This window comes from Pelecanus crispus, chromosome 6 (genome assembly GCF_030463565.1).
Source record: "Pelecanus crispus isolate bPelCri1 chromosome 6, bPelCri1.pri, whole genome shotgun sequence".
Taxonomy (NCBI): Eukaryota; Metazoa; Chordata; class Aves; order Pelecaniformes; family Pelecanidae; genus Pelecanus; species Pelecanus crispus.
In genome coordinates, this window is record NC_134648.1 from 47623788 (window position 1) to 47642589 (window position 18802).

The 18802-nt window shown below is 50.1% G+C and overlaps 1 protein-coding gene across 1 annotated transcript; it reads right to left on the reverse strand.

Moving 5' to 3' along the window:
- Positions 1-11703: 11703 nt before the first annotated feature.
- PROX2 (prospero homeobox 2) lies at positions 11704-15070 on the reverse strand. The gene is made up of 4 exons (XM_009482759.2): positions 13332-15070; positions 12662-12769; positions 11999-12193; positions 11704-11889 (listed from the first exon to the last, which is right to left on the reverse strand). The coding sequence occupies exons 1-4, from the start codon at positions 14868-14870 to the stop codon at positions 11704-11706; spliced, it is 2028 nt and encodes a 675-aa protein (XP_009481034.2). The 5' UTR covers positions 14871-15070.
- Positions 15071-18802: the final 3732 nt, after the last annotated feature.

Genomic DNA, 18802 nt, shown 5'->3' on the forward strand with positions numbered 1-18802 from the left:
GATCTTTCTTCTGCCTTAAGGAGAGGCATCAAAATGAAATGGTCTTTTTATATGCTACAAAGCTGACAACTGCTGACATCTAATGGAAAACAGGATTTAAGTTGCTAGTAGCTGATTTTGGATTGTAGAATCTTTAAATATATTGTAGCAAAAAATAATTCTTCTGAAGCCTTCCAAGGTTTATTATTGAATCTTTTGCTTTTTTCCTTCTTGGAATGAAGAAAAATAAGGATAAATATCCAGACCAAAGCACTAAAGATACTTCTTATAGAAGAACCCACTAACTTCACTCTGGCTAAGAAGTCTCAGACCTTCAGCTTGATCAGAGACACCACTGAGATCTCTCACAACGAAACATACCTGAAGCTCTAACGTGAACAGTTCAAACAGGTTTGTGCAATGTATGATATGATTACTGCATGTTTTGCAATAGGTACTTTATAGTTAAGGAGGAATGTGAATACCCTTTTCCAAGGAGTTTACAATCTACATATTCCTTTATTAGGAATATAACGGTTTGTATCTCCTTTCCCTTCTCCCAGCAGGCAGAGAGAATCTGCTGTAAGGCTGAAGGGATGGCCCTAATGTAAACTTGGGTATAAACTTCCTCATTCTTACTTAAAAGTCTGTTATAGCCTCATTGCAGTATATATGTTTCAGATGTAGCTTGAGAAGACTATTCAGACAACCCTTTAAGCAATTTGTCTACAAATCTGTTGGGGAGAGACACTAACATGGTGAGCATGCTGCATTGCTAGTAGTATGCTAACAGTGCATGTCCGTACCTCCTACTTGAAGATGAACTTGGAGCAGAATAAACATCTGACTAAAAAGCTAGATTAACCTCAGTAAAACCAGAAGTGACTGTTTGGCTTTCAGTCACTTTGAGGAACTGATGAAACCTGTGACTTTCAGTGATAAATATCTCTCCATCGCCTCCTTTGTCAGTTGTGTCCAGTACTGGCTTGTAGATTGTCTCAGTCCTGTAGATTTATATCCTTCTCTTGTTCCTAAGTGAGTCTTACAACATGCTACATTGAAGGAAAGGACTATCTAGAAGTTAAGACTGGCACGATTTATGTTTTGCTAAATGCAAAAATGCTGACCATATCATGTTGTGACTTTGCACTCTGCTTTGATAGTTTCTTGGATTCTGCATCTAAATCATAGTCTTGAATTGCATTTGAAAAGCCACAGTTGTCCAGAGAATTTCTCTTTCAAAGGCTGTTCTCCACTACATACTCTGATGTAGCAGCATGCAGCACAGTCAGAGACGAGTTCCTCAACAGTGTCTATTACAGCTGGGCAGTCTCATAGAGATTGTCTTTCTCAAGGAGTATTGCGAAATTTCTCCGTTCATTCAGACATTTCTTCTCAGCATCTGACCTTTTTGGTGCTAAGTTCCGTAAATAGAAAATACGGGTGCTGTGTTCTTGTTCATGGACAGTTGTTTACTATTCCTAGTGAAACAGAACTTCAGAAATACACATAACTTATAAATCTGCACAGTTGCTGTGAAGTCCAGGGTTGGTGATGAGGTGACTACATTTTTGCAGGAGTGTAATTTATGTATGTTCTTCATCTGGGTGTTTTTATTCACAGAGGGTTTGATTTCAAATGCTGTTTCTTTGGAAAATACTCTTTCTGCAGCAGTTCCATATCAGTCTCTTATTTAGATGAATGCTTTATGTTGAGACTTTGGTGTATTAGTCCTTCCAGTTTAGGAGATTTACCTTTCTAGGATAAAGATGTATAGCTTATCTCTTGTAGTACACGTTGATTTTCCTTTTCTGGACTATTGTGGCATTTCCTTTTATCTTAATTTGTCCTTGGCTACATGCATCAAGATGAGGGAAATCTATTTTCAGCAGTGGAAGCTACTTGTTAGCCTTGATGTACAGGAGGCACAAATAATGTACTCTCCTTGTGATAATTAACCTAACTGGGCACCTTTTTTTCTGCATTTTCTAGCACAGGTCATAAACAAATGTGTAAGGCATCTTATATGTATATTATATAAAACTTAAATGTGTGATGCTGAAATCGGCTTCCTTTACATTCAGTTCTCCAGCTGGATTAGTACAGTCCAGCAGGGATTTAAGACCTGTACGTGGCCTCCAGAGCCTTCTGCACTGCTGTTTTTCAAGTTTCAGTCTTTGCTGTGATTATTCTTTTTTCCTCTGTGTTTGTGTCAAGTTGTGTAGACCTGGTGAGTACAGAGTTCAGTATAGCTGCATGTACCGATGGAGTCTGTGTATTGTAGGAACATTGCTAACTTTCTGCAATATGTAGGTTACTTGCTTTTTTTTAATATTACTGGTTTTACTGTTCCCTACCTTTTGATACACCAGCTGTGGAGAAGGAAGACCTCTGGAAATAATGACGCTAAAATTGCACTGAGTTTAAAGTAATTAACATATTTTACAAGTATGCACCTGGTCGGCATCTTCCCTGGCAAAAAGGATATAAATTAGCAACAAAATCAAGACTGGGAATTTTGGAAAGCATAAAAGGGTAGAAATACATTGCAAAAAAGTAAGAATTGGAATTCAGCATTAAGTGTCAGATTCGGGGGTTTTGCTGACTTTCTAACTGTAATAAAAGACAAAGGTTTTGATAATAGGATAATATGTAAAATGTTGCTTTTGGTGATCTCAGAAGAATGCTCAGTAGGAATTAGGCACTTTTTTTTTTTTAACTTACGCTGTTATCAACTGGGTTTTTTTTTGTTTGGCTGGGTTTTTTTGCTGATGTCATTGTCATGGAGTTTGGTTTATTTTAAGAGCAGTTTTGCCTTTGGAAGCAGCAGCCTTCCTCCAGCAGCGTCACTGACATGTTGCCCTTGAACCCCTATGCACACAGGGATTCCGTCCTGCGCCCAGGATGCGTCCAAGCCAAGCTCTGAACAGTTAATGTGGAGCAGATAAGCCCTGTTACCAGAGAGGGAATGGCACAAAGATGTTTGTCTTCAGTGATGCTTCTCAGAAATCACCTTAATAACTTCTCATAGACTAATTAACTTGATTTTTATCTAGGTGTTTACCCTCATGAGTCAGTCGTCTTCCATTTTGCAGGTGGGCTGGGGGGATGCTACATCTTAATGTGGGATGGTGGATGAAACACATGTAATTTTGAACTGTCTGTGGTGTGGATTCATGCGCTGGGGCACACTGAATGTCCAAAGTTACACTACGGTCATATATATTGATAACATACCTGTGTGCTGAATCTTAACAGTGCAGAACTGAGTTGTCATGGCAGGGGATTTTCCCAATGCTACAGTTCTGTTTAAATATCTCATGGGGACAACAGACATTGGAGAGACATTGGCATAAAACCTTCCTCCCTATTAATCTCAGTGCTCTTTTATTTGTACCAGGATTTAGGGGTATTGTATGTATATCCTTCACATGTAGGGCCTGATTTTTTTTTGTAACACTTTATTTACCTTGTCGTTACTCCATTACTTTTATGGATTTGTTTTACACCTGCAAGATATCAGTTACATCTACAATACTTGCATTTATCTGTCCTCTCCGCCCTCTTCTCCCCCAGCTTTCTTAATTGTTATTTTGTATGTCTGAGAATCCTTTCTCAACTTTAGCTTCTAGTGTGCATTGTTGTGGTTTGGGTGTGGGGCTGTTAACTCTATGGTTTATTTCCAGTGGAAAAAGCCACTGAATGCTTGCAAACACATGACCATTCAATAATATACTGAATAAAGACAATTGAACTGGCACCAGAAGGCTTATAGGAGAGAAGCTTTGTGAGATGGTGAACTGAGTTTTGCAAACTGCTCAACTAGCAAGATCCTTGGATCACTGGAGCATGTTGTAGGGACACTGTAAGGGCCAGTAAATTTTCCGAAAAGACTTTTGGGACATTACACACTGCTTTCAGGTGATGTCAGTGCCATGCTCCCAAGGAACACCTTCCACACTGGTTCCAGCATCATTTGCAAAGAGAGGAGCTCCTCTGCAAAAAATTGCTGCTGCTGCTGCTAGTTGCCAGAACACAACTTCTGCTGGAAGAACAGCTGGGTGGCTCTGAGGGTGATGGTGGGCTGTGGTTGCCATAACAAGCCATACAGTAGTATTAAGAGAGGTAAGATCTTCTGATGGTAACTGCCAGTCTACTGACTGACTGAGGCCTTCATACTCACTGTTAAGAAACAGATCTTGAGAATTGTAGTAAGGCTATTCCCACATAAATGTTGGCCTGTGATTCATGATGCAGTCAAAAGCCAAACTTGTTTTTGCTTAACCAGTAGATTTGGGGGCAAATGGTCACAGATGGGGTGTGGTGATCTGAGTAAATTAATACCATCAGGAGGTGGTGCGCTTTACTATGAGTGTATTGATGCAGACAGACCCTAGGCTGTTAGCCGGGAATAGGATGGCCACTGAGTGTGTAAAGGAAAGAAATTGCCATCTTTTTGTTTGAATTGCACAGCACAGTTATAGGGAAACAAGCTTACAACATCTCAGGAGAAAGAGGATTCTGCAGTTTTGTCTTGTTATTGGAGAGTGCACACAGCCGCAATGTCTTCGGCACCAAACAGATGCTCTGTGCCATTGCAGTCCTCCCCACAGCAGGTGCTCAGGAAACACTGGTCCAAAGACAATTCCCTCCAGCGTGAGGTGGGCCCTTCTAAAAAATGAAAGGCAATCATCTTTACGAGTAAACCTGGGATCTGCAAGGATTTTTGTTTCCCAATTGGTGTGACTGTTCAAATGCAGAAAGCATTGCCACTAGCATCCTGGTTATGGTGCAGGTATGGAAGACGCTTACACAAACAAATCTTACAGTGTTAATGGCCACGTCTCCAGTTAAGTGCTAACATATGGGTGAGTATAGTATTGTCACTCCTTTACTTTTCAATACATAATCAAAGCTCCATGAAGTTCCTGAAACAGAACATTTGTCACCAGATCAAACACTCCTGCCTTGGCTTGGCTTGTTACTGCCTTGGGAAGCCAAGATCCCCTGCCATGAATGCAGAGACCTTCACTGACTGGACCATTACTGAGATGGTGTTTCCATCTTCCAGATGCTGCCAGTTCCTGCAAAGAGATTGCTCTGGTCTTTTACATAACGTTGCTCATTAAAAGTTTAGTCAGAAATGGAGGTGAGATTCCTTTCAAGCTCAGAGGTTAGAAATAGCTGCAGAATAAATGGTCTGTTTGAAGTCGCAGCATGATGAAGAAAAACGCGGTGAAGGGCTCTAGCTGAGCTCTGACAGCAGCGGTGACTCGGGGTGCTGCACAGGGGCTTGTGCTCTGCCCAGAGGTTAGTTAAGAGTCCACTGCCAAGTAAAAAGCCTCTGGTGTTCTGTGCTCACTTGGAAATGCCATGCTATGGGCACAGCCTTCCACAAAAGAAACAACAAACTACAAAATCTCGGGGCCAGCAGCTGTCAGAGCTGAGAAGGTATGACTTTGCTGCTGCTTGGCATAATGCTCACAGCTGCAGCCCAGGGTATTTCTAAACATGAGTAGATGATACTCTGCTTTATAACGATTGCTCAAGAGAGCACTGTGGCTTTTAAAAATATCATTTCTACAGCATTATCTTTTTGTAACTGTAGCTACTATTCCTGAAGTGTTTTATTTAAAAACAGCCTTTGTAATTGTTTCTGTGTGAACACAGGTTGCACTGCCAGTCACGGGGACTCAGTAGATGCAGAGATGCATAGGGCTGGCCTCATTTTTCCCTTGAGCATGAATTCATGGTGTTTTCAAAAGTTGTCCTTATTTCTACTGTTTCTTACAGACCTGGAAATCAGAAGTGGAAAGCAATTACTTAAGCTGTTGAATATTCTGTGCTTGCTCTCTGAGAACCAAATGAGGACGAGTTTTATATAGAGATGTATAGATATGTATATACACATATATGTTGTCGGGTTCACTTAGTTTTTTAAAATAATACAAAGTATTTTTTATAACTTCTGTTCTTTGTGTAAAGCTATGGATGACATATATGTGCTTTGGGAAATTCAGTAAAATATTTTCCTTGAAGTTTCAGGTTTTTTCCTCTATCTTGTATTTTTCATGCCTCCAGTTTTCACTTCACCACTTGCTTTTAGCTGCTTATTTTCCATGATTGCGATAGGATGAAAAGATTGATCCTGTTGGTTGCAGGCTGTCACTTTTAAGAAAGATCCTTGTTAATCTAGTAGAACAACTGGAGAGAAAATTATAAAAGCCTGAGCAATAAACACCAGGAGGGAAGCTGCCATGTTTGGCTCATGCCAATTGGACTTAATGCTGTAGCAATAAGAGTTGCTTAGCAGGTAATGGGAAATAGCCACAGCAAGCGTCTATAGTGCCTGTTTTATTGGAATAGCAAAACCAAGGATGGTGTTTGGCACTATTACACAAAATGAAATTTACTCTATGAACTTTTAATCAAAAGCCTAGTGCTAAAAACCAAATTACTAAATTTGGGAAGCCTATAGAAGTACTGCAGAGGCTGACGGTAGGTGTGATTGCTTACTGTAAATATGCTGAAAGTCATCTCAAAAGGAGAAAATAGGAAATTTCTCAAATTTTAGGTCTTTGTAATGTTTGTATGTTACCAAAAAAAAAGAGTTGATCATGACATGGGACTTAATGACATGGGACTTCACCTGCCACTTGGCAGCCTGTACAGTTAGCTGAGAAGGAATTAGTCTGTAAATATGGACTGTATCCTCACACATGTTGAGTGTTGACTTAAATCTGCTTTTCCTTGAGATCTGTGGCGCAGCTCTCACTGGCTTTACTTAAATAGCTGTTCTCAAGCATTCTAGATCAGGCCCGCTTTTGAAAATGGATTTACTAGTTTGGTATTTACCTACGCATGGACACATGTGCTTGTTCTCTGGCAGCCTGCCTCCCATCTTCTCCCACCCCAGCTGCATCCCCTCCAAGATGAGCATTACCCCCAGCCAACCTGCTGAAACGCAGTAGGGTTTCCACCACCCCAGGGTGGTGGAGGTGAGTCTGCACTCAGCTTCCAGCAGAGGCTGACCACCCTCTCACTCCTTTGTGCACCCTTGCTCAGAGTAAGTATCTCCCTCAAAAGCCCCTGGGCTACACAGTGGCCTCCCTGTCCCAGTGCCCACCCACACTGCCCTGTCTGGGCAGAGCTCCCTGGGAGACATCTCCCTTCTCCACCCTGCTCATCTCTGCACCCAAGCTTCAGTGCTTGCACCCAAGCTGCTGCAGGCAGGCTGGTGAGATGGGGCACCCTAGAAGGGAGAGTGCAAGCCTGTCTGTGTGGCTCTATTGCCACTGTCTCATCAAAATGGGACTTTTCATTGCATAAGTCAAAGGAGAGCAGCTCAACTAGCTGCGGCTGTGAAGCTGGCACAGCCCTGCCCCCCAGTTCCCGTCCCCTGGTCCATGGCTCACACTAATACGGTATTTCATGGTGTGCAAAACCAAAAAGCTTTTGCTACCAGCTAGAGATACCAGTCTGTCCTGGGGGACCCCACAGGGTGTTTTATCCTGGAGACTGTTCTCCACAGTCTCTCCATGCATTGCTTCACCTTCCCTGGAGTGGCTCTGGGTCTGCAGCACAGGGCAGCTCTGCACACCAGAGGCAGAGGAAGGGGTGTCTTCTCCAGCTGAAAAGCAATGTCAGCTCTCTCCAATGTGGTATTTGTACTGTAACCTGGATTAGTTTGTCCTTCCAATGCATATAATGGGACAGCAAATGTTGCTGAGATTTCATGAGCACAGGCCACTGGCTCACCAGGGGATGCTTAGCTGGAAAGAGCTGGTTCAGTCACTGCAGACAGGTCCAAGTCATTAGCAAGAGTAAAGAAAAACCAGAGATGCTTTGTTGCGTTTTGGAGTTTGCCCCCAGGCTGTTCTGGCATATGGGATGAACGTTCACTAGAAACTTCTTCAAGCTCTAATCAGCTGTACATGAGTAATAAGGGTTCTTATGGTAGGTAATAACACAGATGAGTACGTAAGGGCTCTTGGGCCTCACCAGCTTAGTCAGCGTGGTCACGTCTTCCTCTTTCTGCTGCTACAGGACACCAGCAGCCTGGAGGCAGAAAACAGTGATTTTTAGTGCTTAGTGGTCTTTGCTGCTGTTCAGCTGTGTGCACTGGGTGCAGTAAAAGGATAGCCCCGAGGAATTGTTCCTAGAGGAGACAGTTATGGGTAGCTGTGGGCTTTTTGCATATACCACAGATATTTGGACAGAGGGAAGGAAAGGTGTTTGGGTTTTTTTTTAAAGATGAAACAGAGTCAGCAGTAGGTGAGTGCGCTGACCCCATTGCTTCCTCGGGTAATTAGTGGGAAATGGTGAAGCAAGAGCCCACCCAAGCCTGAGGGTCACAACTGTAGTCACTGTGTGGGCAGCGGCTCTCCCTTCTCCCCCCAGCCCTCCAAGCAGACACACTTGTTAGTAGAAATCTCCCTCTGACAGGCACCCATTAGTCTTTGTTCAAAAACTAACTGCTGTAGCACTTGGGCACCGCTAGAATGTAAATGAAATTACACACCGTGCCCTGCACAGCACAACCAGTGAAACCCTAATTTCTTAAGAATTCACACCCTATTTCCATTATGCTTTAGGCTTCATGGCCCCTAGAGTAAGCCCAGCTCTTCCCACATCCCAGCAGAAGTCCTGCCTTTTCTGTATCCGGTGCTCCTATGACCTAGATGGAGGGAGGGCAGTGTTGAGTCCCCCCTTCCTTCTCTGCCTGCTGCTTTCCAAAGCTCACACAGGAGCGCAGGGCTGTGATTCAGCTCACCCTGCTTCAGCATTGCCTAGCAGAGCTGTGCCTGCCTGGGTGCAACCCCCCTGGCTCCAGGCGGATGAGCACCCCCTGAGGAGGCAGCTGCAGCCCAGGCTCCCCAGACAGGAGCTCTGCTGGCAGAGGAGTATGGAGTGGCCAAAAGGTGGGTAGATGCTCCCTCTGCATCCCTGACACCTCTGCGCTCTTTGTCACGCTTGGCTGAAGGTGGGCAGAGAGTTGAAAAGCTGCTGGGGAAGATGCCAGGCAGACAGGTCTTGGTCCTTCGCAGAGTCTTTCTAGCCCTGGTTTTTGGGGTTTTTTTTCCAATTTCTGTTGGATGGAAAATCTGCATGGGCAGAATTCAACCCATGGATACAAGTGGCAAGGCCTCATCACAGGCAAAGGATAACTCATGTGAGATGCTGTTTGTTGTGGTCATGCTGATCCACATTTCACAGAAGCCAGTGTAAAACACAGCTCTGTAGTTCCCTCTTCCTTGCAGTTATATGGCAAACACTGGAGCAAAAATACTGCTCCAAATACTGGGTCCAGTCCTGTTCAACATCTTCATTAATGATCAGGTTGTGGAGTCTCCCTCCTGGGAGATACGCAAAAGCCATCTGGACACGGTCCTAGGCAACCGGCTCTCAGTGCTTGAGCAGGGGGGTTGGGCCAGATGACCTCCAGTGGTCCCTTCCAACCTCAGCCACTCTGTGACCCCATGATTTGAGGCATTGCCTTGCCCTCAACCCCCCAGCTGCTGCTTTACTGACAGCCATGAACTTGCACATTAGCAGAAGAAGCAAGAAAGTGCTCCCCCAGGGACTCTGTAAAAGGGCTTTGTTCCAGCAGGATGTCTTCAGTAAATCTGTATTTTATGTATGCTAATTGTTTGGCTATGGCCAAAAGAATTTACTAACCCCTTCCCTGAGCCAGGCCATCATTTCTTTTTCCAGCAGCATTGGTTTTGCCTACCCAATGCATTACTTAAGCTCTGAGGTAGCTACCGCCTGCAGGAACGGCACCATCCTATCCTGAGTGGCACGGTGCCACCAGCAGCACTTCTCAGATGCTGTACATTTGAGTCCAGCAGCCATAAGCTTTGGGATGTGTCTCCATCTGCCCCCAGCCACCCCTTCCTGATCCTCCCGACAAGTTGCACTTTGGAGCAGACTGATGCCAAGGCATTGGGGTGCGGGTGTGGGTTTAAACGAGCACGTTGGTTAGTGGGGGCTGCTCGGCCCCACAGGGATGCCAGCAGGAGGAGTAAGCCCTTTGGCTGCAGTGTTATTCTTTTCCCAACAAAAGGCAAGAAATTCCCAGGGTAATGCTTTAGAGCAGAAGTTATCAAATAGGTCTTTAGGTATATAAAGGGATAACTTAAACTATGTGTTTATTTAAAAATGGATTGAGGAAATTTGGGGTTGGTGTTGTAAAATATATAAACCTCAAGAAATGAACATAGAAGCAGGAAATCTGGTTAGCCGCACTCACAATGGGGAGAACCACTGTAAAACTGCCCCTATTTTGGAGGCTCCATCCTGCCCTGATGTTATCACGCGCTCCCTTACCCCTGCGGACGCGCTGCCTGCAGATCAGCCCGTGTTTGTCTGGTGCTGGAGCTGTGATTTTCCTCTCCCATGTCACTTGCTGTGCTCTAGTACCCAGCTGGCACCTTGCAGCATATCCAACATCATCTTGACCCCCCCTCCCAATCTTCTTGACCCCCCCCTCCCAATCTTCTTCTCCCCAAGCATTTTACACGGGGTCATTGTTGCTCATCCACAGTTACACATTGCTGCTCTCCCAGAGCCTTCCTGCCATGCTTCTCCCAGGACCTCCATCCTCTTCACAGCCTTTCCCTCCCCACTGCCACCTCTGCCAGGCCGACAGAGCCCATAACACAAAACACTTTACCACACTCCATCAGGTGGAAAAGCAGCCACTGAGTCCTGGTCACAGGGAAAAGAAACCTCCTCGGATTTACACACCTACAGCAATGGGGCTGCAGACCTCAGGGCCCAGGCCCTCACTGGCTCGTGTTAAAACGCACGGGGCCTGAGAGATCCCAAGTAGTGTGCTCCTCTTTCACCATGGGCAGGTTGTGGAGCTGAGCTGTTTGGGGCAGTTTTGACAGCAGAAGCACGTTGTAAGAGGACACGGGTGGGTGTTTAACATGGCACTCTCCTCCCAGGTGATGGGCTGATGGGGGCTGGTTGCGGGGCCAAGCAGTGCCAGCTGCACACCCTGCTCTCTTCCAGCATCACAGGCAACACTGCTGGCGAGCAGTCGCTCCTGGGCTGCTTCCACCAGCGCATGCTCACCTGCTTGGCCTCAGCTGCACAGGGGGCTCTTGCCAAACAGCACTGGGGAGGCGGGGGGGTGGGGTGGTGTTCGTGCTGACTACAACAAACACTGGTTTTACATCTCCCAGACAGGGTCAACTATCCCCATGGGGTGCTTGAAAAGCTGGAATTTGCCAGCTGTTTTCTTTGGACACTGGTGTGTTGTATCTGAACAGAAACTGAGGCATGCTCTTGGACCAGGCACATCCACTGGTCTGCTGCGCCAAGAAAACTTTGCCCACTGCTAGGACCTCTGCCTGCTTTACAAACAGAAAGGCTGTTTGCCCTGATCTGTGGCCCCCTGGAGAAGAGAAGGAAGGCAGCTCGCCCAGGGTCATGGGGAGAGCTGGGGCAGGGTGATTTCCCAGGCTCCAACCTGATGGCTTCATTTCCATCCCTCCCCTCTGAGGCTCTCCAGCAGGACCCCACCAGCTTTGAGCAGGGGAATAAACCACACAGCATAAAATCCCAGCACCTGAGGCAAGTGATAGACCTCACCCAAGGAGCAATCTTACAGGCCAGAGAGAATATACTCAAAATAACGGATGCTGTACAGAGTGCCCATGAGGTGCTTAGCACATGGAGGCTGCGCACAGGACCCGGGGCTGCTTTCACAGAGACTCAGCTGCGGAGCAGTTCCTGGGAGCAGCCAGTGGCTTTGAACCCTTCTGGGATGTCGCTGTCCAGTTTGGAAATTATTTTGTAAATGGGTTTCTTCCAGGAGGGGTCGGCATCCTTGCCCACCCTGACGGCGCTGAAGAACTCCCGCAGCGTCAGGCTGGCCACCTCCAGGAACCGCCCTGGCACCTGTGGCGAGACAGCCGTCAGCCCACAGCACCACGGGGTCCCCAGCTCCCCCTCACCTCAGCAAACCCCATCACCCCGCCACCCCTGCCCCCTGGCTCCCCCTCCTCACCTCAAAGTCGTTCCCCTTGTTATAGTGCATGTTGAGGGCACGGAAAAGCTCCGAGTCCCGGGAGACCCGGAGGGTGCTGGCATCCACAACGCCCTTCAGCAGGGCCTGCCGGGCAAACTTCTCCACCTGGATGTAGTAAAACTCGCGGAAGTTGCTGAACCACTTGATGAGCTGGGAGGTGATGCAGCGGCTGAACTGCCGGGGGGGAGAGCCAGAGGACAGGCATTACACCAGCTTGGAGCCTCCCAACCCCTGAGGCCCCGCAAGCCCAGCCATACACCTCTGGCCTGGCCCCAAACCCAGCCCTGCCCCAGGGGTGCAAAAGCACCAGCCAGGACGGTGACATGGGGGTGTCCATGGTGCCTCTCCCTGCCGAGATTTGGATGCCAGCTGCCCTGCAGTGGGGAGGCACATTCATGATGTGCTTTAATCCCAACACCTTGATTGCATAGAGCGAAGACCTGGCAGCCGAGGTTTGCCACAGCCCTGAGCACCCACTCCAGGGCAGCCCATGCTGAAGTGGGTGCCACCCCCCTGCTCCTGTCAGCGAGGCGGGAGGACATGAGAGCATCCCCTTCCCCACGGTTCCCCAGCGAGGCAGGCTGGGTGCCATGCCATACAGGGAGCCCTGCCTGGCACCAGCACCAGGTGCTGCCATTTTACCTGCACGTCGACGAAGTAGGTCTTCAGCAGAGTGGAGCTGGGGTAGCGGGTGAAGAAAAACATCAGCTTGGCCTTCTTCAGGTGCCCGGGGGTCAGTGCCTCCTGCATCTGCCTCGGGGTCAAGGAAAACCTGCACGCAGGAGCCCGACCGGCTCAGCACATCCCAAAGCACTGGCCCTGGCATGCACATGCCTGGTGCCCACAACAACCCCTCCCCATGGCCTGGCAGCAGGGTGGAGGGGGTTCATCCCTGGCTGGGCAGCCACTGGCTCTTCCCTTTGGCATCCCTGGGGAAGCTGCCACTCCCCACGGCACTTCCCAGGCCAGTGGGAACAGGGATTTCCATGTAGACGCCTGTTCCTGGCAAAGGATGACAGGACCACCAGGATGGTCTAAGAGCAGGTTTGGGAGCTCCTGACTTCTACCTCCAGCTACGCTACAGCATCTAACCAACCCTGAGGAGCAGCGGTGCCCCTCCATGGCTCAGGACCCCTTTCCTGCCCACCCCTTTTTAGCCTCCTGTGGAGCAGCAGGAACCCTGGCCCTGGGGAGACCAGCTGGGACTGCACTGAGCTGTGGCTCCTGAGGACAAGGGGAGCACATCCAAGCCCAGGGATCTCTCTAGCTCCAGCCGAGCCCAGGGACCTCCCTAGCTGCCCCCAAAGGATATATGGGTGGAGGCAAAGGGTGCCCCATGCATCGCAGCCTGCAGCTCCCCGCGGCCATCCCTGCCAGCCGGCAGCAGCGCCAGGCTCTCCATAGCAGCAGGGCTCAGGGACAGGGGATGCTGCTGCTGCTGTCTCACGACTGATGACCTCAGTTTGACAGTTCCCCAACGCAAGTCACGGGGCTCTGGAGAGCCCCTCTCCGGAGCAGAGGGGCTCCCACGAGAGCCACTGCCCCAGAGGCCGTGCTGGCTGTAGCCCAGCAGCTGGCTCAGCAGCTGGCTGTCCTGGATGGGGGCAGCTGAGCCCAGTGCATAACCCATGCTGGGTACCTGAGAGGGTTTTCTGACCCCTTTTGAACTGAAGGAGCCAGCATGAGAGCCCAGGCTCTTCCCTGAAGCTCCTGACAGGGCCTCAGCCTGGGGTGAACCCAGCGAGCCCGGTACGTTCATGGGTGATGGCTTAGCAAGGGGCTTTCTGCATTTCCCAGCAGCGAAATACTCTGTCCTGCCATCTGGCCCCAGCACTGGGAGGCTGCGATGCTGCTGCAGGAGGTGGCTGGCTGCCTTTGGCCAGGCGGTCTTCAGGACAGAGTCTACCACCCGGGACGTCACCCCAGCCAGCTCATGCTTCAGCGCCTGTGAGAGGACTCTTGCTGCCGAGGGCAGGCCACCTGTGTCGTCCCTGTCCTCATCCTCCTCCAGCCCATGCACCTCCAAGATGCTCCTCCAGAGGGGTGCTTTGCGTGGGTCGCTCGTGGCAGTGGCATTGTCCTTGTCCAGTCTGTCTCCAGGCTTTCCAGGCAGTGGATGCACTTTCTCAGCAGCTTCCTGGGTTTGGGCAGCATCCCCAGAGTCACAGACCTGGGAGAACTTCTCCTGAAGCTGCCTGAGCTGCTGCTCTAAAAAGCAGAGCTGCTCCTTCAGCTGTTGGCAGCCCTCGGCATGGGGGCTGCCACCCATGGGGGCCACTTGCCCAGCCACCCCCGCACCCTGCTGGGGCACCCTCGGCTTCCTCTTGCTCTCCCGGGGCATCTTGTTGCCCCTCTCCCTCTTGTGCCCAAAAGCTGCCTCCAGGCTGGTGCCAAATGCCTGAGGGGTTGGTGGGAGGCTCATGCCTTGGATGATGCTCTCCACCCTGGCTCGCTTGGCTTGTAGGTGCTGGTCAGAGAGCTGGTCCCTGTCACCAGCACAGGACATGGGAGCCAGGGCACGGGTCCTGGGGAAAGCCAGGGCTTGCGCTCCTTCTCCAGGAGATGCACCATGCTCGTAGTCCTGAGGCAGGGCTACTGCCTGAGAGGAAGGGAAAAGGATGGTGGGATCCAGGCTGCTGCCAGCCATTGGGTGGCTGAGGAGCTGTGATATCAGGGATGCACTGCTGGAAGGCAAGAGAGATTCGGTCTGGAAACAGGGCTCCGACTTCAGACCCTGGCCATGACCTGAAGCAACACGGTCTCTATCCTGCTCAGAGCCAATCCTGCCATCCACTGTCTCTTCTTCCTGCCTGGACACCAAAGAGCTGCCCCTCAGCTGGTTGGGGATCATTTCCAGTGACAGACTGGCAGGCTTCCCAGGTTTTTGATGTTTCAGCCTGCTAGCAGTGTGGAGCTGAAGAAAGAGCAAGAAACATCAGTGGGCAGGACCTCAGACAGCACCTCTCCATGCATATGGCCAGGGATTTTTCCTCCCAGATTTCCAGGGCATCCCTGCTCCCCTGCAAAATCTGTTTCACCGGGGAATGACCCAGGCAGAAACCTCCAGGCACTGCAAAACCTGTGAGCAGGCTGTTGGGTGTCGCATGACAGCAGCAATGCCCTGGACACTGTCACAGCTCCCACCTACCAGCCAGGCATTCATTGTGCCCGGAGTACATTTCACATTTTGGTCCCTGGATGTGCCCGGCAGCGTGGACTTCCCATACCACCAGCTGCGCTCACACCAGAGGCATTTGGGACTCATGGACTCAGGTACAAGGGTGGTGAGCACCCTCTGCCACGCATGCCTGGGCAAAGGTGGTTTTGGGTGCTCCCGGGTGCTGGCAGAGCACGGGGATGGCAGCTACATCCCTGGTGAAGGCATTCACGGCACGTAGCAGCTAGGCCAGGGTATGGCTGCTGCCTACTTCTGCCGGCACCCAGCACCCGCCACCAGATCCCCAAAGGCACAGTGGTGGGCGCAGTGCTTTGGGGCTGGGGCAGCTCAAACATGCTGGTGGAAAGGGGCACAGCAAGAGTGAAAGTGTGATGTGACCTGCTGTGAGCGGGACACACCGGGATGTTCAGGCTAACACAGCACGGGGCTCCTACGCGCTTGGCAAAACACAGAATAAAAGGGATGGGGATTACCAGGGAAGAGAAAAACTACTGAGCCAGCAGCCCCAGGCTTAAAATTGTCACGCTGACTCCAGGCAGGGATCCACCCCCTCTGCTTGTTTGCTCACTCAGACAGCTTTGCAAAAGAAGGTGCAAAAGCTTGTATCCTGGGCAATTACAGAGTAACCATCCCTATGGGATGCTTCTTCCTCATCCACATTAATTAGCAGTAGCCTTGCATCCCTGAAGTAGGACAGTTTGTCTTTTCCAGACACCTTTAAAGTGTCTGAGATTATTTTGCTATCCCCAGAAATGTCTGATCCTTTTCAACACCATCAGTCTCCTGTCCCTGTAGCCGTCTGCTCCACGGCGAGTCCCCCAGGCTAATGAGCAGTGTAGAATGGTTTTCTTCTCACTGGTTTTTAGCAGATTGCTTTTCTCCGAACAGCCCTGTATTCCAGGCTGGTATCTGGGAGAGCTCTACCTTTTGCAGAGCTCTAGTCTGGACAAACCAAGTATTTTCTGGATTGTCCAACACCACTTGTTGCTCTCCCGTGTTGTCTCCCCACCCCTCCCGACCATTAAGGTTTCATTTTCCTAACAGTCTGTCGTGGGGGCATTCAAACTGCTCAGTTTACCTATGGCCAGCATGAGGCTGGGGTGCTGGCAGCTCTCAGCATCACCCCTTGCCCTTGTGTAACAAGCTTCACCATCGCCTGTGGCCGCCTCTTAGCCTGCGAGCCGCTTCCAACAAAGCCACGCAGCAAATGCAATGTAGTCATAGATTTCAACCACCCTTAAGCCTTTCTGCATGGCATGGGCACGAGACAGCCGGTCCTGCTACCTCACTTGGTTTGTTACAGAAACACCTTCTTTTGGCACTTGGTCACAATTTCTCACCTCCTCTGTGTTCAACTGCAAGGTCAGGGAGCTTACCCATCTCCTGTGCTGAGGCTTCCCAGCCCCAGAAACCCAGGGCAATACACCCCTCATAAGCAAATTGACTCAGAACTGGCAAGAAGCCTTCCACTTGCCTAGGCTTCCAGCACCACCATCTTTGTGCCGGAGATCTGGAGCGTGGGAGCGGAGCCTGTGGTCCCAGGCCATGGCAGCCTGCCTTGGGTGGCCTCGGCTCTCCCCCCCCCCGCAGCCTCCCAAGCGCCGCAGGACGAGGAGGTGCTGCCCCAAGCAAACTGTTCCTGCTGATGCAGCCCTTTCTCTGCTGAGTTAGCAGATGCGTGCTTTGGTTCCTACTCTTACTACCAGCCTTCACCAGTACTGCCTTCCAAAACACTAAAAAGCAGCCAAGGCTCCTCTTACCTGGAGAAAAAGAGCGAGGAACGAAATGAAAATGCTCAGAAGAGGAGGCAAGAGTGTCCTCTCCAAAATAGGAGCCACCCCACGTGGGCTCCCCAGGTGCTCCTCAGTGGGATAGCCGTGCAGGGAGCCCCTCCAGCACTGCAAATCCCCCCAGAGCCTTCCCCAGCCACCGCATCCCTCTCAGCAAGCGGTCCCCGACCCAAGCCACTCGCACCTCTCCGCCCCGCTCACCTTGGCTCCAGGGGCACAGGGAGCACAGTGCCCCGAGGGCAGGCATCCAGGGCGCGGGATGCCGCAGAGGCAGCGCGGACGCGTCCTCCCACTGCGCTCAGGTCCTTTAAAGAGGGAGTGGGGAGGCTGGAGGCAGCCAACCGGCTGGGAACAACTCCTGAATATGCAGATGGATGTCCAGGAGGCCAGGTCCAGCGCCAGGGTCCAGCCACCTTCACTGTTGCTCGGCCATCTCCCAGGCTCATAGCCCCTGGGGTCGGACAGGCAAGGGCTGGTGCCAAGCCGCCGGCTGCCCAGGTGGGCAGAGGGCCAGACAAGCAATTCCCCCCTACAATTTGGCCTGGAAACCCCGTCCAGGACCCAGGATAGTGAACCGTTGGTGAGATGATGCAAATACACCGAGCTAGAGGCAAGCAGTGCCACAGGCAAGGAAGGAGCGACCTGGAGCTCTGGGTGTTGCCCAGCTCCCACAGAAAGCACCAAGGGATTTCCAACATCCCCTGCCATGGGGACACGGAGGCATTTCAGCTGGCCTGGAGGTCTGCGGTGTAGGATTTGGCCAGGAAATGGAACAACACAGGAAAAGCAGCAACACTGAGTCCCTTGCTTATCACAGGATGACCCTTGCTTATCACAGGGTGCTTTAAAGACACTGCTGCAGTCAGCAGAGCCAGCACCGCTCTCAGCTGAGCACGCTCCGACCCCAGCCCCAGGACAAAGCTACCTGCCCCAGGGGAACGCATGGTTGTAAGATGCTTCATGCAGGAGCTGCAGGATGGGTGCTCAAAGGCTAGCCATGCATGCCACTCCTGGGGCTTTGTCTGCTTTGCCTCCACACGCTTACTGAACATGGCGATGTTTGATGTATTCATTTGGTGGGCAGGAGGCTGTGGTTAAAAGCAGTTGTCATCAGGCAGTCTTGTTCAAGGATATTAGCCCTCGAAAGACAGATCACGGAGAAATCCCTGGCAGAAAGCCTTTCTGGCTCAGCTGCCTTTTATTAAAGCAGTCAGCACATCCTCAAAGCCTCAGAGACTACCCCCTGTTGATTTTTTTCAACCTCTTTTCTTTGAAAATGATCCCAAGGATGTTCGTTGTGAATTTATATTAGGAGACTATTTTGATGGCTGCAGTTTACCATTCATATATTATTCAGCAATGACTGAATTAAGGACGTGCACATAACCTGGACTTGACTCCTTGAGAAATGTCTGGCTGCCAGACAGCCTTTTAGGACTATCCCAAGCTAACTATCAGATTCTGCAAATGGGTTTCTTGGGTTTTCTTCCATCAGTGGTTGCCCACCTGGAAGCAGGCAGAAAATAGAAGCTAGCTGGGGGATTCTCAAACGTTTTCAACACACAGACCACATCTGAGGAACGCGGCTTACTTGTGGACTCATTTGCATGTTTGCCATGGTGAGATGACCTCCCTGCTCATTGCTAACCATGAGCATCCCACTGGCTGACGCGTGCAGCATCATCGTCCTACACGAGCCCGACCCCATGATTCGCCAAGGTGAGCAGGAAGACCACCGGTGCAGCTGTCCTGCAGCAATCCAGAGTTGGTTCAATGAAGAGCGTCATGGAATGGCACCCTTTGGTAATACATAGG